At 38.9% G+C, this 26,742-nt stretch overlaps 2 protein-coding genes and 1 long non-coding RNA gene across 8 annotated transcripts in view; 1 reads left to right on the top strand and 2 right to left on the bottom strand.

Moving 5' to 3' along the window:
• LOC105473692 (zinc finger and BTB domain containing 25) overlaps nt 1–446 on the bottom strand; it is a 28,577-nt gene extending 28,131 nt beyond the window's left edge. The window contains exon 1 of the mRNA XM_071100023.1: nt 436–446. The gene's annotated coding sequence lies outside the window, so the exon portion shown is untranslated. The remainder of the gene's footprint in view (nt 1–435) is intronic.
• On the top strand, nt 41–26,646 carry LOC105473691 (zinc finger and BTB domain containing 1). Of its 4 annotated transcripts, XM_011727619.2 has the most exons (3): nt 41–175; nt 15,649–17,564; nt 26,030–26,646. In XM_011727619.2, the coding sequence occupies exons 2-3, from the start codon at nt 15,667–15,669 to the stop codon at nt 26,064–26,066; spliced, it is 1,935 nt and encodes a 644-aa protein (XP_011725921.1). In that variant the 5' UTR covers nt 41–175; nt 15,649–15,666; the 3' UTR covers nt 26,067–26,646. The 4 variants fall into 4 exon arrangements, with proteins under 4 accessions (XP_011725921.1, XP_011725918.1, XP_011725920.1 ...); XM_011727616.2 differs by lacking the exon at nt 26,030–26,646 and having other exon boundaries at nt 15,649–18,983; XM_011727618.3 differs by lacking the exons at nt 41–175; nt 26,030–26,646 and adding an exon at nt 572–1,848 and having other exon boundaries at nt 15,649–18,983.
• On the bottom strand, nt 20,260–26,742 carry LOC139364272 (uncharacterized). 3 transcript variants are annotated; one of them, XR_011625810.1, is made up of 3 exons: nt 26,643–26,742; nt 24,614–24,721; nt 20,260–20,518 (listed from the first exon to the last, which is right to left on the bottom strand). It is a non-coding gene; the product is annotated as an uncharacterized lncRNA (long non-coding RNA). The 3 variants fall into 3 exon arrangements; XR_011625811.1 differs by lacking the exon at nt 20,260–20,518 and adding an exon at nt 23,254–23,889; XR_011625809.1 differs by lacking the exon at nt 20,260–20,518 and adding an exon at nt 23,258–23,893.

The following is a 26,742-nucleotide window of genomic DNA, read 5'->3' as shown; positions in this document are numbered from 1 at the left end:
CCTTTGTTGCAGCACAGTCCCTGGCAGAGCCAGAGCCTCTCCGCGCAGCCCAACCCGAGCGCCGAGCGCCGCCGCCACTGCAGCTCGCGGCCCCTTCGCCTCCGCCCGCCTTTGCCGTGGCTGATTTGCCTTAAACTCCCTAAAATCTCCGCAGCTCTGGTTCCTGCTGCGGCCGGTAAGTATTTGCCAGTTGTGGGGCTATTTGCGCAACTTTCGCCCGGGCCGGAGGGCGACGGGCCGCGGGCCTGGCGGAGTGCGGGACCGGAGCGGCGCCGACCCGTGCGGGGAGCGGGAGCGCGGCGGACGCGTTGCAAGGACCCGGTGACGGGCGGCTGCCAGGCCGCCTGCTTGTTGCCGGCGCGTCAGGTCCCGGGCGTGCGGCCTCCCTGAGTCGGAGGCAAAGCCCTTACGGAGACTAGTTCCCAAATTAGTTACCTTCTTTTCTTTCTTTCTCTGCCTTTATTTTTTTCGAGGGGGGGGAGGGGAGGTGTAGACGGGAGGCGGGAGAACCCGGTTGATTGACGTGCCTGGAGCCCGCTTCTCTGAACTTACAGCTGCGGCTCCGCGGCGGGTGGGAGGGGAAGTGTCCCGGAGCCCGAGGCTGCAGACTTGGGCGCGCTCCGAGGGAGGAGGCGTAAGAGCCGCAAATTCTTGCTACGCTGTTTCCCACCCCCTCTCGCCGGCACACACGCTTTTTGTTCAGTAAAAAGTGGAAGGTCTGAGTTTGGGAATTTTAAGTGGAAAAGACCTGTTTCCTGGGAAGGAAGTGCTTTCGCTTGCAGCGGTGGGCGCTTACTTAGAAGTTCGGTAAATATGTTGGATGCAGATCGGGAGTCGTTTACTACTAAAGTATGTAGGCAAGGTCTGAGCTCAGCCACCCCACCCAGTCTCCCTTTCTACCTAAGCAACGCGTGTACATGATCTGAAGGGTTGACATGACATTTTCTAAATTGGGCGCATCAGGAAGAGGTTGATGAAAATCCTTGACGTTTTCCGGGGATAGGACATTTGTATGTGTGTGATAATGTTCTTAAATCGAGTTTCAGTGTGGCGGTGCACGCAGATTCTTCATTGGTGTTAGTGTATTTCCATACGGTATGTATCACTACAGGAACAGTGTTCCCTTTGACACTCGAACCCAAGGAATGGTCCGAGGCTTTTTGAGGCAACCTAGGATCAATGTCTTGAGTTGAAGTTGGAGGCACTCTGAAGCAGATTTGGTGAAGGATGCAGTTCTTGTAATTTACAGAGCAATCACAGTCTTCTTTGAAACGGAGAAATTAGATTCCATGAAATTTTATCAGTGCAGATAGATATGATGTGGAGAAACGGGGAAAATTGAGTACAAAAAGATGAGGCTTGAATGATGGCTGGCCATCATTTGCTCAGAACCTCAAAACTTTGCTTTTGAATCACTTGGTGGATATCTAATAAAGTCTCAATAATAACTGGATGACTTTGGGAGCTAGAAAGGGGCTTACTCCTCTTAAAGAAACAGGAAACTGGGCCGGACGCAGTGGCGCACGCCTGTAATCCCAAATGCCGAGGCGGGTGGATCACCCGAGGTCAGGAGTTCAAGACCAGCCTGGCCAACATGGCGAAACCCCATTTCTCCTAAAAGTACAAAAATTAGCCTGGCGTGGTGGCGGGCACCTGTAATCCCAGCTACTGAGAAGGCGGAAGCAGGAGAATCGCTGGAACCCGGGAGGCGGAGGTTGCAGTGAGCCGAGATCGCGCCACTGCACTCCAATCTGGGCAACAAGAGTGAGACTCCGTCTCCAAAAAACAAACAACAACAACAAAAACCAGGAAACTGAAGCCTGGTGGAGGTGAAATGCTTTTACAAAGGTTAGTAGACACAACGTCTACAGTAGAGCCTTCAGTTAACCTCTTACATTCATTTTATGAGCAGTCTTTCTCCATTAATACCACATTTTCATGGTATTGAATAACTCGGGTAGAGCAGTCTTTCCTGAAGCCTTTCTATTCTTCCCACTCCTAATATGATGGCCTACTTTTTCGAGTTTTTTGTGGGGAAGGGACTGGTGTATCATTGTCAGAGAAAAGAGAAACCATATTTAACCAGGGCCTTAGCAGGGCATGAGCGCAGTCACAGCCACTTGCTCTTGACCTTGTGCTTTGATCTCACTTTAACACTTCTAAATTTTTGTACTGCTTCCTCATTCTCCTCTTTTGCCAGGCTCTGGGGAAGATATAGTTCATGGACCTTTTTAAGAGTATCTCGTTTTATTTGTAGCATCATTTCCCTTTCTAATGTGCAGGAGAAAAGAAGTACCTGCTTTCAGACTTGCCCTCTAGCCAGGAAAAGCACTAAGCCTTTGCTCTTCACCTTCTGGTGCAAAGGAGAGGAAACTGTTGATACAGAAATTCAGAAAAATTCCCGTAGATTTTTGTTAATAAGCTGCAATCTGTTGTCTTCCCAAAAAATTGAGATATATTTGAGAAACATCTTCTTGAGAGGTCACTTTGGTCTCTACAGAATGTTTTCTCCTGACATTTTCTTCCGTGCTAGTATCTCATGCTAAAACGGAAATTGTTTTTTCTCATATTCTTATATGAACCAAATTAAGGGTTATTCATGTCTTTTTTCTCAAAATGTAAGTAATTTTTTATTATAAAATCCATGCTCTTTGTAAAAATTCAGCCTGTACTGAAGTATATAAAATACAAAAATGAAAGTCATTTTGACTCCCACTCCCCAGAGATAGTCACTGTGTACAGTCAATTCCTTGTTTAAAACCTGGTTACAGCTGTGCTGCTGTGTGTGCCTCACTCTGCCTGGGGATGGCCTGTGGTGATTCATGGACTCATGTTCTCTATTCACGTTACTCAGGTTGGTAAGAATTGCCAAGTAAAGGAAAGGGGAGTGTTTTGCACTGGGCTGATTTAAAATTATTTGATTAAGTAACTGGGCTGCTATTTTAGGTTTGTCCTTATTAAATACTTACCGTATCATGGTGGACTATTTTTCATACTTTGTTTATGTTAATGTTGTTGCCCAGCCTCTGATGGATTGATTTACAGCAGGCAAACACATCAAAACAAAAGCAAACCCTCAGCTTTATAGTTTCATAATTTATAATTAGGAAGGAGTGGGTATACTTGCCATGAAGACCACCGCCAGTATATCCCTATGCTGATATACGATGGGGTTCCTCTTGATCAGCACCAAAGATTGCATGCTGAACATATGGAAAGGAAATTAGAAGAAAGGGGTCAATGACTGCTGTTTTCAGATGTGGCATGGAAGAGACTGATATTGGGGAGGAAGCGGCGGGGACTCACTCCTTAGATGTGTATTTAAGAATGAACTGTGAAGAGGTTGATGATGATCTAAAAACAGAGCCCCAAAATAGTACATAGAAAGTTAATTACAACATTGGTTATTTGAGGCTGTTGGGGACATGGGTGGTTTTTATACTACTCTGTCTTTGAATTTAAAATTGTTTTCAAAATAAAATTTGAAGATTAAAGAATTATTAACCAGATTTTCTTTTGTCTATATGAGATGCATGCAGTCCTTTTTAGAGATAACTGAAGAGCTCCATCCCCACTTTGAAGTATTAGAAGAGGCATGCTCTGGTGGACAGTGGGGAGTTAGCAGATGGAAGGGGATTTAGGGAAGGGACAGGATCTTCCTGCAAGATGGGGCAGTGAGAGAATGATGAGAGCTTTTAGATTCGTGAAAAAGGTGACTCCGGGAGGCTTAGAATGTTCCAAAGGGGCACTTCAGCTAATAGTCATATTTAGAAGAGTGTTGTCTGGTTTACACAAACTGAAACTTAGGGCTTTGAATCAAGAGTCTCAGCTTCTACTTAGAAGATAAGCAGTTTCGGGGAAGTCAACCACTGAACCTGTTTCATTTACAAAATGAGGATAATAAAAATACCTATCTCAGGATGGTTATGAGATCAGTTGTATTAATATATGGGAAAATGCTTTGTAAATTTTCAACTACTATGTAAAAGTTGCCATGATTGAAATAAACAAAAAATTGATAAGCAAAATAAAACTTCCGTGTTTAAACATGTATTCATTCAAAAACTCATCAAATATCAACTAAATGTCAGACATTTAGTAATGAATGAGATACTGCCCTGGTGTCAAGGAGCTTACAGTAAAGCAGGGGAGCCAAATAATTGCAATACCTGCCTTAAGTGTGTAATAGAGCATCACAGTTTGGATGATGCATTATTGGTACCATATAGTTGTATGTATAGGCTGTTTTGGCAGCATGGAAGAGAGGCATCTGCCTCACCCTAAGATCAGAAAAAACTTCCCAAAGAGGCCAGGCACAATGACTCTCCCCTGTAATCCCAGCACCTTGGGAGGCCTAGGCAGGCGGATTGTTTGATCTCAGGAGTTTGAGACCAGCGCGGCCAACATGGCGAAACACTGTCTCTACAAACAATACAAAAGTTAGCTGGGCGTGGTGCCGCATGCCTGTAGTCCCAGCTATTCAAGAGACTGAGGTGGGAGGAACGCTTGAGCCTGGAAGGCGGAGGTTGCAGTGAGCCGAAATTGCCCCATTGCACTCCAGCCTGGATGACAGAGCCAGACCCTGTCTCAAAAAAAAAGAAAAGAAAAAATACTTCCCAAACAGGGTGAGCTAGACATTGAAAAGGTTTGAAGCAAAGGAACAGCGTGTGTGAAATGGCAAGACTTTTGAGGTGTTAGGTTATTTGGGATGAGGGGGAATCTTAAGGCTTAAAAATGGAGTTAAGTTTCTTAGAATGAACATACATTTTATGATACTTTTTATTGGTTTCATTTTGTTGAAGTTTAATTATATGATTGTGATGTTTTCAGGATTTTGGTTTGAATTAAAACTGGTGCCACAAAATTGGAAACAATACAATTTTTTTTAAAATGTGTAGGATCTGGCTGGGTGTGGTGGCTCACGCCTGTAATCCCAGCACTTTGGGAGGCTGAGACAGGCAGATCACAAGGTCAGGAGATGGAGACCAACCTGGCCAGCATGGTGAAACCCCCATCTCTACTAAAAATACAGAAAAAAATTAGCCAGGTGTGGTCATAGTGGTGGGTGCCTGTAGTCCCAGCTGCTCGGGAGGCTGAGGCAGGAGAATGGTGTGAACCCGGGAGGCGGAGCTTGCAGTGAACTGAGATTGCACCACTGCACTCCAGCCTAGGTGACAGAGTGAGACTTTGTCTCAAGAAAAAAAAATGTATAGAATCTGCTCAAAGGAGGAAACTGGGTAATCCCTCCCATCATCATAGAGCTGCCTCACCAGTTATTCGTTTAGTAACATTTACTGAATACTTAATATTCCAGAGAAATGAAAAAGCCAAAGTCCTTGTCTCAGAGTTGTTCACAATTTCATGGGGGAGACCAACACATAATTATAACCAATTCTTATTTAGCATTTACTCCCTGAGAGATACTACTTAACAATAACTCCTAAGAGGTAGAAAGGATTACCATCCCTTCTTAGATGACAGAAGTGAAGCACAAATTGACTAAGCAGCCTACTCAAGGTCACACAGTAAGTGGCAGAGCCAGAATTTGAACCCAGGCAGTCTGGTTAGTTTGTGCTTTAATGCCTACTTTATGTAGCTGTTCTGATTATTAAAATACAGTGTAAAAAGTGCAAAATAGAGAAATAATACACAATGAGATCAAAACCTAAAATAGTGGGAGAGGAAGGTGTTACAAAGGCTTTCTGCAGGAGGTGATAAACTGATTTTTAAATGATACGTGGGAGGTTCAGACCTAAAGAACCTATTGGTATGAGTAAAACTGGAGGGGAGGTAAGAAATTCATGAAGTATGCTGGGTGTGTGTGGAGGAGGGTGAAGGTGGTGACAAGCAGTTTTATGTTGCTTGAACATGAAGTTTGGAAGCAGGCACTAGCTAAACATGTAAGACTAGATGGGTGGGCATGGGGGGCTTTGTATGCCTCAATAATGATTTTATACTTTAGCCTGAGGATATGTGAGGGGAACCATGGTAGAATAGTGTGATATGATTTTTCTTCTTCATGAATCATCTTCAAAACGGCATTGCTCTTGGAAGGAAAAAAATTACCTGAGAGTGAAGGATTTGAGGGACTGGTTGAGGAGCCTATTTTAATAACTCAGGAGTGATAATAGAGGCCTTACGAGAACAGGAAAGGTAGGGATGGAGTAGATGGGCAGATTTGTGAAATATTTAATGGGAAAATTGGCAACACTTAATGGTTGATTATGAGGGAGAGGTTCTAGGCAGCTCCCAGGGAGTCTAGGTGATTGGTACATAGTGGTGGCAGCTGAGACAGAATATGGGGGAGGGGCATTTTTAAGTGGGTTCCAGACAAAATCAGATTCCACAGAATTAGTACTTTCAAATAGAAGTCCTACAAAACGGACCCTAAGAATACTAATGCTATGGGCAATAAGAGATTTCCTGGTGAAGCACATTTGGCTGAAAGAGCCTACTGTTTACACAGTGCCCTCTGGTGGTCAGAAGATGCTGTGCTGCCTCTTTAGCATGAATGGATTAAAATGTACTTTTCCTCCTCTACTTCTGGAGGGAGAGGGGAATATTCCAGAAGCCACTGTGTTCCTTCTGCTTTCTGTGTGGATAAGTTCATTTCTTAGAACTATAATGCAACTGAACTACAGGAACATCTCACTTATTTGTAAGTTATATGGTTGACAACCTCAGCTATCCAGTGCTTTGGCCTGATGCAAAAGAGGAAGGAAATTTGATCGCCTGTCAACAAAATTCAGGAATTAAAACTTTACATCTTATGAGCATTTCCCTAGGTCTTCAGAAGATGCTGTGCTCCCTCTTGAGGATGAATGGATATGTAGATTCAATTTTCAATGAGTTTTTGTCTAATTTCACAGCCAAGAAGAGATTGAAATGGTGGGCCACAGAAGATCAGCACACCTTTAGGAAGTGACAGTTGTTGGCTTGCAAGTAAAGAGACAGAAAAATACTAACCAGCCAACAAAGCACAATCTCCAAAAGCATAATAGTCTGATCTGAGGCCATTTTGTGTAGATGCAAACAACCCTTGCAAATTTGAACAACTACTGTATTTCAGCAAAACATAATTGTTTCAAAGGAGAAAACAGCCAGCCAGGTGATGCTATATGTGTAGGCTGCAGTTAGAGTAGTATGAAGAGCCCTAGACCAGGATTGAGGAGACCAAGGTCTTATCCTGACAGCCACTAAAACTAAATGTGACTTTGAACATACCACTTAATCTCTTAGGGCCTCAGTTTGCTTTTTGATCTGTAAAGCAGTGGGTTGAACTTGATCATTTCATAAAATTCTATAAACTATAATTATGACATTAATTTTTTAAAAATTGTACTGTGCTTGGATTGAAAAGGCAAAGGAACATTTGTCATCTCTAATTTATGTAAGAGTCCTGTGAGAAGTATGATTATCCCAATTTTATAGATGAGAAAATGGGCTTAAAGAAGTAAAGAAGTTCCTGCATAGCTAAACCTAGTGGTAGAGTTTGTATTCAAACAAACAGTATATGCTCTCTGGGTTCTTTTTTATTTCCTTCACTTGACAAGCACGTATTAAGTGTCAACTATGTGGGAAGAGTGCGCTAGGCACAAGGAACACAAAGGCCATTAAGCCTTGTCCCTGTCTTTGAGGCTTCAGTACAGTAGGCATTGCTATGTCACACTGCTCCTTGGATCTCTTGTCAGTGCTAATGATACAAGTAATACTACTGCACTGTTAGGCTTAATATATAGCTCCATTATGTCTTTAAGATGTGGGTATAAAACTAAGCCACCATTTATATTATTGTTTCTATGGGAATATGTGTTTCAAGTTCCAAATAAATTAAAAATAAAGTTTTAGGATATAACCCAGTTATAATTGCAGAACTTCCCGTACTAAGTACTGAATTTGGAGTCTAATGCACAGCCACTAGTGCAGATAGTGAATAAAATTTTCTAAACTTGATCATATTTGTCACTTAAGTGCATTGAAATAAAATCTCTTATCTTTGGGAGCCTCTACAACTGGTTATTCTTGGAAGTTTCAAGGAGAAACCAAGAGAATGTAATAGAGATTGGACCCTATGCCCTGCAAGATGGTATTCTAGGAAAGAATTTTACCAATGTGACGTTATTTTTATAGATGGCAAAATCTTTAAGGTCATGATCTTGGGCTCTAGAGTCATTGCCTGTGTTCTAATCCCACGAAGTCCTCTCTTTGTGATATTACAAAGGTTATATAACACTGTATGCCTCTGTTGTTTAATCTTGAAAATGTGTCTTATAGCAGCATCTACTTTGTGGGGTTTGTTAGGAAGATTAAATGCTAAAATGATTCTTACGTATGCATACATATACAAAATGATACCTATATATGCATATATACACATATATGCACATATACACACATACATGTATATATATCCATACGTGTGTATATGCAATATATGTGTGTGAGATATGCACACATATATATTGCATATATCCATATGTATATATGTAATATATGTGTGAGAGATATATACATCTCCCTATACATCTGCCTGGAATAGAGCCTGGCATATAGTAAGAAATAACAAATGTTAGCTATTCACATTATTATTGTATTACAGTTGTCATTTACTGTACTTTGATAACCTTCATCTACCAGTCCAGTAAAGCAAATATACCTTCCCTCCCATTACATTTCCAGCCAAGCTACTGTGTACCCTTGTCAACTATTTACATACACATCTATATAAATACTTGAAATGCCTCACCCTTGCTTTCTGTTTATCCTACTCATTCATCAAGGCTTTACTCAAATCCTGCATCCTTCCTAAAGCCTACTATTTTGGTATAATTAATGCTTTTCTTCTAAACCCTTGCTGAACTTTATTCAGTATAGTTATTTTTATTTTTATTTTTGAGATGGAGTCTTGCTCTGTTGCCCAGGCTGGAGTGCAGTGGCTCAATCTCAGCTCACTGCAACCTCTGCCTCCCAGGTTCAAGTGATTCTCCTGCCTCGCACCCCCCAAGTAGCTGAGATTCCAGGCATCTGCTATCATGCCCAGCTGATTTTTGTATTTTTGTAAAGACGGGGTTTCACCATGTTGGCCAGGCTGGTCTTGAACTCCTGACCTCAGGTGGTCCACCCACCTCAGCTTCCCAAAGTGCTGGGATTACAGGTACGAGCCACCTCACCCGGCCTCAATATAGTTTATTAAACTCCTCAAATTGTTTCTTGGTTTCAAATTTAATTCCTCATATACAGTTATCTCTATTGTACACCATCCTTCTCCACCCTCCATTTCAATGTTTTATCCAGTGTTAGGAATATTATGAGTATTCAATACATTCTGATATTCTGATGTTAAAATGTAAGAATCCTTTCATTACATTTTTTTTTTTTTTTTTTTGAGACGGAGTCTCGCTCTGTCACCCAGGCTGGAGTGCAGTGGCCGGATCTCAGCTCACTGCAAGCTCCACCTCCCGGGTTTACGCCATTCTCCTGCCTCAGCCTCTGCAGTAGCTGGGACTACAGGCACCCGCCACCTCGCCTGGCTAGTTTTTTGTATTTTTTAGTAGAGACGGGGTTTCACCAGGTTAGCCAGGATGGTCTCGATCTCCTGACCTTGTGATCCGCCCGTCTCGGCCTCCCAAAGTGCTGGGATTACAGGCTTGAGCCACCGCGCCCGGCCTCCTTTCATTACATTTTAGACTTTTAAAATACTCTGTAATCCTCAAATCCATATGCGTACATACATTCGACCTATAAGACATAGAAATAGGTAAAAGGAAACATACATATGTAAATCTCCTTGAGATCCAGAGGTAATTGTAAGTCAGTCAGAGATTGGGGTGCTGAATTGGGACTGTGATGCTAGGCTCTCTAGACTTTCACTGAGACTAAGCAAATCTTCTTCAAATGCCTCATTGGTGCTGCAAGTCTATGACACAATTTAAAGGGTGATTATTTGCCTCACAGAAACACTTTAAAATTCCTTTAAGTTACTTCTTTATTCATCGAATATGCTTGTTTATAGACCCTTAAATTATCATTTACCAAGGCTGGAGCAAGAGAAACTTCCAGCAAAACTGTTATTTCCAATTTAACAGATCTAGCAATGAGGAAAAATATTTCTGAAATCTTACTATGTCAGTGAGAAATTTACTGAAATAGCTTACACAGTATAACTTAGGGAACACATTTATCAAATAAGACTAGATTGACAAGCTCCGCCTCCTGGGTTCCTGCCATTCTCCTGCCTCAGCCTCCTGAGTAGCTGGGACTACAGGCACCCGCCACCACGCCTGACTAATTTTTTGTGCCTTTAGTAGAGATGAGGTTTCACTGTGTTAGCCAGGATGGTCTCGATTTCCTGACCTCATGATCCACCCGCCTCGACCTCCCGAAGTGCTGGGATTACAGGTGTGAGCCACTGTGCCTGGCCTCAAAAATTTTTAATGAAAAAATTATCTTCAAGAGATAAGCTAAAAGTCTCACAGGAATTTAGATCCCTCCTCCCCTGCCCCATACGCCTCTACCTCTTTTTGGTGTATTAATCCTTCTTAAAGCCTTTCTGGGCTGGGCACAGTGGCTTATACCTGTAATCCCAGCACTTTGGGAGACTGAGGTGGGAGGATTGCTTGAGCCCAGGAATTCGAGACCAGCCTGGGCAACATAACATAGCAAGACCTCATCTCTACAAAAAATATACAAAAATTAGCCAGTCATGGTGGCGTATGCCTGTAGTGCTAGCTATTCAGAAGGTGCGAGGTGGGAGGATTGCTTGAGCCCAGTGAGCTGTGATGGCATGCCAACCTGGGTAACAGAGTGAGACCCTGTCTCAAAAAAATAATAATAATAATTAAAATTTAAGAAAAAAGAAAAAAGCCTTTCTGAATGAGGTGTAACAAGGACAAAGTTGCTGGTGCTAATGTGTGAATGATTGCTATCATAAGTTACTCTGCCTAAAATCAGTTTTACTCAGAACTTGGACATTTGCATAGTAATGTTACTTAAACTACAATTCTAGGTCAGCCTAAAAACTGTTGTGTTAGAATTAAAAATTAGACACAGCATTTGTTCAGCTTTCATTTGTTTAGCTTCCAGCACTATAGGGGGAACATGGGAGTATAAACATGGAGGCAATGGGATTCACACTGTGATGCCTCTGACCCAGAGCACTTGTTCTTTCTACTACAGCATGATGCCTTCTTCTGTAGAGTGGGCACTTTACAGAATACATGTTGAATGGAATCACTGATTTAGGAAAAGTAAAACTTCCTCAAATGATGTTTCCTTGATATTACAGAAAATTTGTGCTACTGCTGATGATCAATACTTTATACAGTTCCTGGTATACCAAAGGTACTCAATAAATGTTTGTTGAATGAATAAATGTGCATTAAAATGCTATAAGTGCTCTTATTTGTTTTAGTGCTTTATGTTAATAAAAGAATATGTGTTTTTACTCAATTGAATTGTGACTATAGCTATAGATGTGCCTATCATATTGATCTTCTATGTAGTTGTATTAATTTTGGTTGCTGATGGTAAAACTGCTGTTCATCTAGATAAGAAAGGGTCCTTGGAACTTCTACGCTCTTTATATCATTATTTCAAGCCTGGACTATTTAATACTTGAAAGTTTTTATAGATTAACTACTGGCTTTCTAATGGACTCTTATTTGGAAGGAAATTTTAAGGTTATCAAGTCAAACTTACCCTGATGCTTAAATAAACATTGCCACCATTACAACATCCACTGTTACTTTCATTATTACATGCCAAGCACCATACATTTTACACATTGCCTCTGTGAATCCTCATATATGATATTGTATTTGAGGTATTGTTATTCCTACCTTCACAGTTCAGGAAACTTAGGGTCAATGAGGATAAGCAAGTTCCCAAAAGTGGGAAAGCTAGATAAGAAGCCAGGTCTGTCTGATCCCAGGCCCATGCTCTTTTCACTGCTCTACTGTCCTCAGTAGCATCCTGTTCCTGCTTTAATATGGGTACTCATTCTCCAAACAAGTTTGTTTCATTCTTGAACTACTCTTATTAATAGAAAGTTTTGGTTTTTTGGAAATAATACCTATCCCTCTGGCTCTTACTCTATGGTTGATTATTAAATGTCTTTCTGAATCCTACAAAAATGACTATAGACATAGAAATTTCATCCTACTTAAAACGGGCTTGGGTCAACATTTTCGTGTATTTTTTTCATCTTTTTCCCCCCACCTTTTGAATAAGGTTGTGGCGTGGATTTGTTTTATATAATTCTAACATAATTTTGTATCCTGTGTTTATTTATTTGGCTCTCCATCTTGAACATTTTCCCACTTTGGTAGTTTCCATTCAGAAATATAATTTTTAATTCACTGCCATGTGACAGTGAATTCTGGGGCATAGATTTACCTTAACAACTCCTTTTTTTACTAGGCATTCAAATTAGAAGTAACACATTAATAAGTATATTTGTGCATACATTGCTTTTTGTATCTAGATATATGCTGAACATGATTCCTCACAGCTTTTTACAGATACCTGAGTTACAGAGGTTTGAAATATTGTACCTACTTGAAACTTGATCTGGCTTCCAGAAAAGGTGCAGTGGTTGCAATTTTAAGAAGGTAGCAGGTCTCATCATAAGCCATCTTCATTTCACCAGTCCCATATCTCTGGCTATGGAACTTTATGTCTTAGAGGTGGCAGGATGGGCATATAGGTAGTAAAAGGGGTGTGTGACCTATATATGATCTGTGAGGAATGGATAAAAAGCAAGTAGAAGTACGTAAACTTAGATACCCTTAAATTACTACTACAGAGCTTGAAGAGTGAACATTTCTCTGAACAGCTTGTTACGTGCTCTTTTTAAGTTCAGTCAAATTGCATAGGAACTTATTTTTAAGTAGAAGATAGATTCTGAAGCTTTATGTATATGGATTAAAAATTGAGGCTAAAATTTGATCTTATTTTAACTTTATAGTCTGATAGGATTTCGAGTGCTTTTAATATTTCCTCTCCTTTCTTCCTTATCCAAAGCTCCCTACACTAAAAATACTTAAATGCCCACTCATATTAAGTCTAATGTTAAGTGAAGAAAACTAGTTGCAGAGAGGTATATATAGTATGATAACATTTAGGTTAAAAAATACAACAAAAGCAAAACTATTTGCCTGGCATCTCATAGGTACTGTATATGCTAACTATGTACATGTGCATCTCAACAGATCTGAAGGTATATAATCCAGAGTGTTTGAAAGGGTTACCTCTGAAAAGAGGTATGTGACCTGAGGTATGTTTTTAGTCTATATGCTTCTATGTTTGAATTTTTTGCTACTTTTTTTTTTTTTTTTTTTTTTTGAGATGGAGTCTGGTTCTTGTTGCCCAGGCTGGAGTGCAGTGGCATAATCTCTGCTCCCTGCAACTTCCACCTCCTGGGTTCAAGCGATTCTCCCACCTCATCCTCTCAAGTAGCTGAGATTACAGGTGCCCACTATCATGCCTGGCTAACTTTTTTTATTTTTAGTAGAGACAGGTTTTCACCATGTTGACCTGGCTGGTCTCGAACTCCTGACCTCAGGTGATCTGCCCACCTCAGCCTCCCAAAGTGCTGGGATTACAGGCATGAGCCACCGCACCCAGCCTTAGTTTTTTCTTTTAACAATTAAAAAAAATATAGAAGAGGCCAGGTGCAGTGGCTCACACCCACAATCCCAGCACTTTGGAAGCCCGAGGCAGGAGGATCGCTTGAACTCAGGAGTTCAAGACCAGCCTGGACAACATAGCAAGACCTTGTCTTTACTAAAAAAATTAAAAAAAAAAAAAAAACCTGGATGTGGCGGCATGCGCCTGTAGTCCCAGCTACTCTGGATGCGGGAGGATTGCTTGAGCATGGGAGATTGAGGCTGCAGTTAGCTATGATCATGCCACTGCACTCCAGCCTAGGTAACAGGGTGAGACCCTGCTTTAAAAAAAAAAGGAAGAAAACTTTACACTCTCAGGATAAATAAAATACCTTCTCAAATAAACCCACACTTCCTTATACCATGAAAAGCATGTTGAGCAACACGAGACACATTCTAACTCTATAGACCTATTGCTTCTCCGATAATTCAAGAAAAGACAAAGGCACTAATCCAACTTATTTGTTTGGTGCCATTTCTGTATAATCTAATAAGGTTTTTCTGTTTTGTTTTGTTTTTGAGATGGAGTCTCGCTCTGTTGCCCAGGATGGAGTGCAGTGGCATGATCTTGGCTCACTGCAAGCTCCACCTCCTGGGTTTACACCATTCTCCCACCTCAGCCTTCCAAGTAGCTGGGAATACAGGTGCCTGCCACCACGCCTGGCTAATTTTTTTTGTATTTTTAGTAGATACGGGGTTTCACGGTGTTAGCCAGGATGGTCTCGATCTCCTGACCTCGTGATCCACCTGCCTCGGCCTCCCAAAGTGCTGGGATTACAGGTGTGAGCCACCGTGCCTGGCCCTAATAAGGTTTTTTTAATTTTTATTTTTGGGACAGAGTCTTGCTCTGTCACCCAAGCTGGAGTACAGTGGCGTGCAATCATGGCTCACGGCAACCTCAAAATCCTGGGCTCAAGACATCCTCCTGCATCAGTCTCCCCAATAGTTGGGACTACAGGCGCATCATCATGCCGGGCAAATTTTTTTTTTTAAGGCGAGGTCTTGCTATGTTGCCCAGGCTTAATAGGGTTTTAAAAATAGATTATTTTAGCAACACATGGCCAATCTTGTATCATCTATTGCTGCCCACACCCACCCCATTTATTTTTAAGCATATATCAGATATATAATTTCATCTGTAAATACTAAAGTATGTATATCCAAAAGATAAAGATTCTTTTTAACACAATCAAAATACCTTTCTCACACTTAAAAAATGAGCAATAGTTCCTTAGTATTAATCATCTAGTAAGTTTTTAATACTTTACAATCTAATTGTTAACTTTCAGTTTAAGTTGCTGTTTTATTTACTTTAATTACTCATATCCTTAAAGAGTTTTTTTTCTTTTCTTCTTTTTTTTTTTTTTTTTTTGAGACAGTCTTGCTCTGTCATGCAGACTGGAGTGCAGTGGCGCGACACAGCTCACTACAGCCTCTACCTGTCAGGCTTAAGTGATCCTCCCACTTTAGCCTCCCAAGTAACTGGGACTACAGGTGATGCCACCACACCTGGTTAATTTTTTAAACTTTTTTGTAGAGATGAGGTCTCACACTATTGCCCAGGCTGGTCTCAAACTCCTGAGCTCAAGCAGTCCTCCTGCCTCAGCCTCCCAAAGTGTTGGGATTACAGGCGTGAGCCACAAACTTGGCCTCCTTCAAGTATTTTTAAATTAATGTCTTTTTTTTCTGTTCAAATTTAGTGTACATGTTCCCCCCAAGAGTTGTAATGAAACTAAAACTGTCTTTTGCTTTTGATGCCTTTGTTCAATTTGAAAAACCTGAATAAATGGCTGGATGTCTTCATCTTCAGATTTAAATAATGATTCAAGTATATATTGTTGAGTTTTACTATATAAAGAATGGAAAGCTCTTAATTTCTTGATTGTAATAGCAAAGTCATGCAAGTCACAAATCATGATAACAATTACTTTTTTCAAGTGCTTTTCTATATCTTGTCTGACTTTAATATTTTTGTTTTACATAGGTGTCTAATTAATAGAAGATGGCAAAGCCCAGCCACAGCAGCTACGTCCTTCAGCAGCTAAACAACCAAAGAGAATGGGGTTTTCTCTGTGACTGTTGTATTGCAATTGATGACATTTACTTTCAAGCACACAAGGCAGTTCTAGCTGCCTGTAGCTCCTATTTTAGAATGTTTTTCATGAACCATCAACATAGTACTGCACAACTGAATCTCAGCAACATGAAAATTAGTGCAGAATGTTTTGATCTCATTTTGCAATTTATGTATTTAGGAAAAATTATGACAGCTCCTTCCAGTTTTGAGCAGTTTAAAGTGGCAATGAACTACCTACAGCTGTACAATGTTCCTGATTGTTTAGAAGACATCCAAGATGCAGATTGTTCTAGTTCAAAATGTTCCTCTTCTGCTTCCAGCAAACAGAACAGCAAAATGATATTTGGGGTAAGAATGTATGAAGATACTGTGGCTCGAAATGGCAATGAAGCCAACAGGTGGTGTGCAGAGCCAAGTTCAACAGTAAATACACCACATAACAGAGAGCCTGATGAAGAATCTTTACAATTAGGTAATTTTCCTGAGCCACTATTTGATGTATGTAAAAAAAGTTCCGTGTCCAAATTATCTACTCCAAAAGAACGTGTGTCAAGACGCTTTGGGCGGAGTTTTACCTGTGATAGCTGTGGATTTGGTTTTAGCTGTGAAAAATTATTAGATGAGCATGTGCTGACCTGTACTAACAGACATTTATACCAAAACACAAGATCTTACCATAGAATAGTAGATATTAGAGATGGAAAAGACAGTAACATCAAAGCTGAATTCAGTGAAAAAGATTCTTCTAAAACATTTTCTGTACAGACGGACAAATACAGAGGAGACACAAGCCAGGCTGCTGATGATTCAACTTCAACCACTGGAAGCAGAAAAAGTAGTGCAGTGGAGTCTGAAATAGCCAGCGAAGAGAAAAGCAGAGCTGCTGAGAGGAAAAGGATTATTATTAAGATGGAGCCAGAAGATATTCCTACAGATGAACTGAAAGACTTTAACATTATTAAAGTTACTGATAAAGACTGTAATGAATCCACTGACAATGATGAATTAGAAGATGAACCTGAAGAGCCATTTTATAGATACTATGTTGAAGAAGATGTCAGCATTAAAAAAAGTGGCAGGAAAACTCTAAAACCTCGAATGTCAGTAAGTGCTGATGAAAGAGGTGGTTTAGAGAATATGAGGCCCCCTAACAACAGCAGTCCAGTACAAGAGGATACTGAAAATGCATCCTGTGAGCTGTGTGGACTTACAATAACCGAGGAGGACCTGTCATCTCATTACTTAGCCAAACACATTGAAAATATCTGTGCATGTGGTAAATGTGGACAAATACTTGTAAAGGGTAGGCAGCTTCAGGAACATGCTCAGCGATGTGGTGAGCCCCAAGATCTGACCATGAATGGGTTAGGAAATACTGAGGAGAAAATGGACTTGGAAGAGAATCCTGATGAGCAGTCCGAAATAAGAGATATGTTTGTTGAAATGCTAGATGATTTTAGGGACAGTCATTACCAGATAAACAGTATCCAAAAAAAGCAGTTATTTAAACATTCTGCCTGCCCTTTTCGATGTCCTAATTGTGGCCAGCGTTTTGAAACTGAAAATCTAGTGGTTGAACATATGTCTAGCTGCTTAGATCAAGATATGTTTAAGAGTGCCATCATGGAAGAAAATGAAAGAGATCACAGACGAAAGCATTTTTGTAATCTGTGTGGAAAAGGATTTTATCAGCGGTGTCACTTAAGAGAACACTATACTGTTCATACTAAGGAAAAACAGTTTGTTTGTCAAACATGTGGAAAGCAGTTTTTAAGAGAGCGTCAGTTGCGACTGCACAATGATATGCACAAAGGCATGGCCAGGTATGTCTGTTCCATTTGTGATCAAGGAAACTTCAGAAAACATGACCATGTACGGCATATGATTTCTCATTTATCTGCTGGTGAGACTATATGCCAGGTCTGCTTTCAGATATTCCCAAATAATGAACAGTTGGAGCAGCACATGGATGTTCATCTGTATACATGTGGAATATGTGGAGCAAAATTTAATTTGAGGAAAGATATGAGATCACATTATAATGCCAAGCATTTGAAAAGAACCTAAGTGATTTTCTACTGTACTAATGTTTAGGTGATAGCAGGTAAAACACCAAAGCAAAGGATATGAGCTATTTAGGAATTGATTATATAAGATGATTTGTTAGAAACAAATTTCAAGGCCCTTTTAACTTTAATATTTTTGTTAGGATTTTAAGTATCTACATTTAGGTATTAAATGTTTATCATTTTTGTTGTTTCTTAATAGAATTATTTGTTTTTAGTTTTTCTTAGCTATGATTAAAATTACTTTTTAAATGTAGACTACAAGTGGTTGTTACCCATTCAATGACTATTAAACTTTAGTTTTTCATCAATAAGGTGATGACTTCACTATTTCTATGTGGGTTTTTTTTTTTTTTTTTTTTTTAAGGTTATGTGAAATTTTAAACCCAGAATCATTGGCCATTTCTGTTTAAATTTTTAAAATTCTTTAAGTAATTACTTGAAACTGTCCCATTCACTTCTAGTGAGTTAACTACTCTTTATTCCCCCTTATTAATGAAATTCACATTCTTAAATTGACAAGCTTATTAGGCAAGTTAGGTGCACTGAATCTAACCTTTAAGGTTGACATGGGCTCAAACTTGGCCTAAAAAGATTGATGGACCTGAGGAAATTTTTATAAATGAATATTTCCTATAATTGATAAAATATTATCATTTAATTATCACATTTAAAACTTATATTAAGTGTAAATTCCAATGGCTTTACCTCACTTGAAAAATTAGTGAGGATAAGTCATTTTGTTTTGTGATATTAAATTTAACTATGATAGTTAAAAAGACATATCTTGTATTCATTAAAATATTTTAATTTAAAATATTCTGATTTCTAAAGTGTGTTAGTTTATCAATTATTTTTGTTTATAAATAGACTTTAATAGCTCTCTAAGAATATGACATCTAAAGGAAAAAATGATTTTTTACAATTACATACTTTTGGAATTTTGAGATTTGAGAAAGCTTCCATGTATATTGATAAATCTAATAAAATAAAGAGATCAATTATAAACCTGGTTGTTCTATAAAAGTAGAGTGCACAAAAAAATGTCTTGTGTTTTATACTGTCTTAAGATTTGGAGGAAATGTGGCAAATTGCAGTTTATCGCCATTTATTATCTTTTTTTCTGTAAAAGACTAAAACGAGGATTATAAAATAATCACAGTTTATCAATGGAAACAGTTTATCGTTTTTTCAGTTAAAGTAGTATTATTGTTAGTTGTTGCTGACACAGGGTCTACATAATTACATGTGAATTAAAACATTGGCAAAACTGACCCACAATAAACACATCTATTGAATAGAATGCCTTTTAATGTGAGTTACTTGCAATGTAGTACCCTTTTCATAATGAAAGGGATTTTAATTCCTAATTTTAAAAATATAAATTTGTGATTCTGAACACTAATTTGACAGCATTGCTCTTTTTGTTCACATCATATTTAAAGTATGCAAATCATATTTTGTATACAATTTACATAAAAGAACAAGTTGCCAAAAGAACTGAGAGACATACTGGCGAGTACAGATTTAGTTGAAAGCATTAGAGCACAATGTGAGCTCAGAGATTTGTGGGGATATGTTGAAGTGTTAAGTAAGGATAGGAACAGCACAGGAACCAAGTGCAGAATTCAAATAATGGGAAATAGGCAGGGGACGGGTAGAATACACACAAAAATTGAAACTTTAACAGCAAAAGCAGGAAAAGTGATTCATCTTACTCTTACTTAGATACAATAGTTTATCAAGTAATTAAATTTGAAATCCAACTTAAAATGAAATGTGGTATGTATATTACTGATAGGAACCAGATAAAAGTTCTCTAACCCAGAGACCATCAGAGAGTAGTATAAAGAGATCAGATAAACCAAGTTTCCAAACTACAGTGTATAGTATCATAATGGACATAATTTTCTTTGAGATCACTTTTTTTGTGACTTCAACATTTTTCTTGCAGTGGCTTTCCCCATCATTAAAGAATAGGGCTTTTTCTAAATACTACCAGTCTTTGAAGAATATTCCATTAGGAAGGGGGCTTAATTTAGTGTTTTGACATGTACTAACAGCTGACAATTAGCAAGCAAATATATAAACTTTACTCTCTAATTTTACATGACTGAGATGTTTATAGTTTTAGAAAGCCATACCTCAATTTATTTTTTATTTTGTTTTTATTTTTTTTGAGACGGAGTCTCACTCTGTTGCTCATACTTCTTGGCTCACTGCAACCTTCACCTCCCAGAATCAAGCAGTTCTGTGCCTCAGCCTCTGAGTAGCTGGGATTACAGGCGCACGCCACCACGCCCGGCTAATTTTTGTATTTTTAGTAGAGACGGGGTTTCACTGTGTTGGCCAGGTTGGTCTTGAACTCCTGACCTTGTGATCCACCCACTTCAGCCTCCCAAAGTGCTGGGATTACAGGTGTGAGCCACCTTAATGTTTTTTTTTTTAATTTCATGTTTCACAGAACATACTTTTTTTGTTTTGGAACTAGCTACAGGGAAGCACAGGCTTCTCTAAAGTAGAATGTACAGTTCTCCTTATCAAGGCAAAAAGTTAACTTAAAGACTACTTGCTTTTTAAAATTAGGGAGAATGAAAAATATCCAGCACTTTTCTCCAGCCCAGTTCTCCAACCCAGTTCCTTCATATCTCCTTCCTCTCCTGGGGCAGAGCTGCAGAGCTGTCATTCCTTGCTGTTGCTTCTTGCCCTCCCTGGGTGTGAAGATAATGAAAGAAGTTTGTAGAAGCTGCCAGACCTTCTGCCTTTGTAACTTAGGTGTTTAGGTTCCAAATATAAAAATGAAAGGAGAATCTACAGAGATAGATAGTGGAATCAAATTCTCTTTCTGTCTCATGAATACTGTGAGACTCTTTTGCTTTGGCCCTTTTAATCTACACAGCAAGAAAACCCAGAGGAATGGTTCGCAAGTTTGCCATCAATTATAGTACAATACAACTTGCATGTTCTACGATTACTTAGTAAACAGGACTAAGAATCTCAGAAATTAATAAAGCACAACCAAGGCAGCAGTGGGTTAGGACTCAGAAATGTGTCTTCATCTCCCTCATGTTTTTAAGGTAAAAATATTCAGAGAGGCCAGGTGTGGTGGTTTGCATCTGTAGTTCCGGCTACTTAGGAGGCTGAGGCAGGAGGATCACTTGAGTTCAGGAGTTCCAGACCAGCCTGGGCAACATAATAAGACCCTATCTCTACGAAAAAAAAATGTTTTTAATTAGCAGGGCATGGTGGCATGCACCTGTAGTCCCCAGCTACTCAGGAGGCTGAGGTGAGAGGATCAGTAGAGCCCAGGAGTTCAAGGCAGCAGTGAGCTATGATCATGCCATTGCACTCCAGCCTGGGTGACAGAGTGAGACTCCATCTCTGAAAAAAATTAGAAATAACGCACATGGGTTAAATGGTATATGGCAAATGTTTAATGGGTAACTAACAGTTTGAGTATGGACAAAAATTCAATTAGAAGAAAGAATTCCAGAGGGGCTAATTATTAAAAAAAAAAAAAAAAGTTTGCTAGAGCAGTCAAGACACTAATTAAAAGGAAAAGTAGAGGCTGGGCACCAGCACTTTGGGAGGCCAAGGTGGGTGGATCACCTGAGGTCAAGAGTTCGAGACCAGCCTGGTCAACATGGCGAAACCCCATCTCTACTAAAAATATAAAAATTAAGTGAGGCGCAGTGGCTCAAGCCTGTAATCCCAGTGCTTTGGGAGGCTGAGGTGGGTGGGTCACGAGGTCAGGAGTTTGAGACCAGCCTGGCCAACACGGTGAAACCCCATGTCTACTAAAAATACAAAAAAATTAGCCGGGCATGCTGGTGCATGCCTGTAATCCCAGTTACTTAGGAGGCTGAGGCAGGAGAATTGCTTGAACCCAGGAGGTGGAGGTTGCAGTGAGCCAAGATCACACCACCGCACTCCAGCCTGAGTGACAGAGCGAGACTCCGTCTCAAAAAAAAAAAAATTGGCTGGGCATGGTGGCGTGCACCTGTAATCCCAGCTACTTGGGAGGCCAAGGTAGGAGAAACTCTTGAACTTGGGAAGTGGAGGTTGCAGTGAGATGAGATCACGCCACTGCACTCCAGCCTGGGCAACAGAGCAAGACTCCATCTCAAAAAAAAAAATTAATACACATGAAAAATCATGTTTTACTATAGCTAAAAAATATATGAACAGGATATAAGAATTGAATAAAAATCAAACATTTGAAAATTATAGGTGAAATGAGTAGGGATTAAAAATAATATGATTATAATTATAGAATGCCTAATGGAACAATTTTATGAACATGCCAAGGATATGCCTAAATAATTGAGATTTTTGTAAGTGATGAGAGAGGAAAAAATAATTTAGATACTATCTTTTATATTCTAAAAAAGTAGGAAGAGAAGCTGGTGGTTGTTGACAACTTTTTCCCTGGTTAAACAATACTTATTCCTCTAAGTCAGTAGTTAAGGAACTTCGTATTTAATAAATTTCTGGAAAATCTCACCCAAAACCAGTTTAACCGTTGTAGTATTTAAATTAAACATAAAACTTGTGTCACTGTTGTTAACAAAAAGCCAAATCACTACCAAAAGAAAAAAATCTGAGTGTATGTGCACACATGGTTGAAAATAAAGAAATCTGGTATACCTAATTTTAACTGGGTTTTTATCATGAATTAAAAGTGAAAACTTTTTTTTTTTTTGACATTCATCTATTTTGATCAGTTCCTCAACTTTCCTTACTACTCCCATCTCCTTTGTAACATATGCTTCTCAGTGACAAATGGCCTGTGCTCTCCAGACATCCTAGCATCAACAACTTCTAGGATTGCAGGGTACCAAAAAGCTCTGGGGGAACATATGCTTGTAGAATCCCTCCTACATCCTTGATAACCTGAGGTGCACTAAACTGGGGATGATAGCATGAATGCCAGGAAACTAAAGCAAGTAGGGTTATATTTGGTGTTAAGAACTTGAAATTGCATCCCATATTTGGGAACCCATGATCCATCCATCCTAGGGCTGTCAATAACCTCAGCATCCATTTATTTAGCACTCTCTATACTCCGTGAAGTGCTCTACATACATAATTTTAATTAATCCCTACAGCCTTATGAGGTAAGTATCATGCTAATTTTCCAGATGGGGGACTGAGGTTCAGAGAGATTATTTTTCCTAAATCACACAGAAACTATATATATTAGAGCTGGAGTTTGAACCTAGGTTTCTGACTTCTACATTCCTGTACTCCACCTACCAAGAAGTATAAAGAAGGGCCTTTCAGCCTAGGAACACATGTGATAAAGCTCCTATGAGACTGTGCTCCTTGTTCATCTGTCAACTGCTGTGCCTGGTAAGGTGGCTAGTAATAGTGGGTACCCAAGTAACATGCTGAATAATGTGAAAACATGAGTGGAAAACAAAACTTTATTTAAATGGTTGATTAAGAATGATGTTTTAGAAATAAATAAAAAATGCTGTTATTTTTTGATTTTCCTTCATTTAAAACAGTTAGTGGTACTCTCAGCCATTTTGAGGGGCCCATAGTAGGTGCTCAATTAAAAATTAATTTGAATTCAACTTCCACATTTCTGTGTCTGTGACCTTTTCCTCCCTTATTTTCCCTATTCCTGTCCTTTATGTTTTAATCTCCCACCAATCTCCATTTCCTTTTATTGGTTATGAGACTGTTGAGTTGAAGGACTCAAATCATTTGAAAATAAATATTCCCAAGAAAAAGCAGGATAACAGAATAACCAGTTTCCTCTTTTTGCCTTAACAGATGATGTGGATAAGAAATTCATCATTTTAGCCAGGCACAGTGGCTCACACCCATAATCCCAGCACTTTGAGAGGCTGAGTTGGGAGGATTGCTTAAGCCCAGGAGTTTGAGACCAACCCTGGCAACACAGCGAAACCCATCTCTACAAAACTTTAAAAATTAGCTGGGCATGGTGGTGCATGCCTGTAGTCCCAGTTACTTGGGAGTCTGTGGTGAGAGAATTGCTTGAGCCTGGGAGGTCGAGGCCACAGTGAGCCGTGGTTGTGTCACTGCAGTCCAGCCTGGGCAACAGAGCGAGACCCTGTCTTAAAAGATAAATAAATTCATCATATCTTTGACTAATAAGCAGAATAACCCCCTCCCCCAGTTACCATATGTGATTGATTTGATTAAGATTTATAGAGCAATCTAAGTTTGCCTAAAAACAAAAGTTAGTTAATCTAGCCACTTATAATTCAATTTCCCAAAATACCTATGGATTTCTAGGGTAAACTTATAGAGACAGTTTTACTCATAAAACAAATGAAAGATAATTTCAGGAAATGACACATAGCTGCATAACCACCCTAACCTAGCAGCAAATTTTAAAAAAGGTTATTTAATGGTTTAAGTGAAACAATCTCCCTCAATTTAATATTATTTTAACTTTATGCATCTATTACCTGATTTCTATACTACTATGTTAAACCTACTGCTTTAATGATCTGGCTACCATCTGCCAAATGTCACTTTTCAAGTAAGAACAGAAGAATGACATGGTGAAGATTCTGTGGACAATGTCTATATAATCATTTAAGCGTTAAATATAAACTAAACGACAATAGCAGCTTGTAAATGAATGCCAATTCTGGCCGGAAGCAGTGTCTCAGGTGGCTCACACCTGTAATCCCAGCACTTTGAGAGGGCGAGGCAGGTGAATCACCTGAGTTCAGGAGTTCGAGACCAGCCTGGCTAACCTGATGAAACCCCTCTACTAAAAACACAAAAAATTAGCCGGGAGTGGTGGTGCATGCCTGTAGTCTCACCTACTCTGGAGCCTGAGGCAGGAGAATCGCTTGAACCTGGGAGATGGAGGTTGCACTGAGCTGATATCGTGCCACTGTACTCCAGCCTGGGAGACAGACAGACTCCATCTCAAACAAACAAACAAAAATTTAATGTTAATTTTGAACAAACAATACCACTCACATTTATATGCACACAATTGGTTGAATTTAGCATTAAGAAGTTCAAATCCTACTTAAATTGTTTCCTTATTCAGGAGAACCAAATCACTGTAGTCAATTAGTAGTGTCAAAATTGCTCATTCTTTCCATCAAAATCCACCACAGATCACTAAGGGACAGAAAGCCATTATAATTTCTCATTATCCATCTCAATTGTTGACCAAAAAAGATAGTATTAAGATTACAATTAAATACTTGGCTCTGAACTGAACATATCAATGTACTAATCATTATTGTATTAAGTGAAAACACAGGAATGTCTAGGGCCAAAGGATGACCAAAATTTAAAAGATTATTTCATATCAGAGTCAGGGATATTAATAATTTTATGTGAGAAAATTTGCAGTTTGTTTTCTCCTTTTTGAGGAAGGAACAGTTATACAGCTTACAAAGCCCCCACTTACTTAAAAAGTTAACGTGTTTTTATTCTCCTTAAACCAACTTCTCATATCAAACACAATCAGGAGAGCTCATTTTTAGATAATAGAAACATTAATTCTAAGCATCCAGATTATGAACCATCTTTTTTTTTTTCAAAAGCTTATGTTCCCTGATGTGAGCAAAACATCTTAAGAGAGAATTTATTTTATTAAAAAAAATTTTTTTTTTATTAAGGATCTTATTATGAGGGCAAAGCACTGTTGCCAAAAATACGATTTTACTCAGAATCACTAGGGCAGGTTAGGAGGCTTATAAGCCCAGGAATTTGCAGAAAAACCCCTCCTCTTCTTTTGTGTGTGTATTTGTATGTGTGTGTATGCTTCATTTTCATTTGCAGAGTGGCTGAAGACAGTAAAAAGAATATGAACTTTAAAAAAAATTGTTAGATTTATGTTTCAATCAGAGATTTGTCATTAACAAGTTAAAGTACATTGTAAAATTATTTTATTTGAAGGAAAACACTTCTTAACTGCTTCCTTCCTCCCTACTTTCCTCTACTTGTCTGACCCCTATCTTTTTTTATGTTATATATTTATATGTCCTACTGATAGATTAATAAGAACATCTTATATTTGAACGGTACAAGTTACATTCAGGAAGTAATTAATTTAAATTCTAGGGGCTATGCCTGTGTTTCCATGCTCTGTTCTGTTAACAGTGTGTTGGCCTAGTGCCAAAGCCAAGAAATTCTGATCTAAGAATTATGTTGTATCTTGTAGAGCAGTCAACTTGTAATATTATTTTTCTTGAGTTTTGTCTTTTTCTGTGTGGCAGTGGTGAAATAGGGCCTTCTAAACCTGTGGAGAAGTGAAAGATCTGAATTTGGAGAGGACATGGGGAAGAATCAATCTTCAACAGATAATCTTTAAGTGCAGACCCAGGAATATCAGATCTGAAGTGGCACCATCTTTTCTGTCTTCCTGACAAACTTCATCAGCCCAAAAAGTTCCAGTTGCAAAGATCCAAGAAAACTCAGTAAAGATCACTTTGGAATCACTTTGTTGTAACAAAATTGATTCATGGTGACTCTCTAATATTTGTGTAAATCTGCTAAAGAAAAGTAACTAGAAAATTCATACAACATCAGTGGTTACAGCTATACTAAAATAAAACTTTATATGCTAATTATCTTCAAGGGTCTTTCTAAAATAAAAGGGGTTGTTAGGCTACTGCAAATATAAAGAGACATAATCACAAATCTATTTATATAGATATATATAATTCTAAACTTAAAATCACTAGAATTGTAGCTTAAATATTACGAAATGTACTTAGGCAACTTAAAAAGTTACACCAAAAATATGTAGTTTAGAGTGTAAGAAGTAATGGGTACAGAGAAAAAAATTTAAGACCAATATTTTAACAGGATAATTTGGTTATTACTCACTATAGTAAAACACTTGCCCTTCTTCCTTTTCCACTGTAAATGCCAGTCACAATCTTGATCATTTATATTAATGAAACTCCTTTTTAAATCTGTTAACTTG

Source organism: Macaca nemestrina, chromosome 7, assembly GCF_043159975.1.
Source record: "Macaca nemestrina isolate mMacNem1 chromosome 7, mMacNem.hap1, whole genome shotgun sequence".
In the NCBI taxonomy this organism is placed as follows: domain Eukaryota; kingdom Metazoa; phylum Chordata; class Mammalia; order Primates; family Cercopithecidae; genus Macaca; species Macaca nemestrina.
The sequence above is the reverse complement of the archived record's forward strand: the minus strand, read 5'-3'. Positions and strand labels throughout refer to the sequence as shown.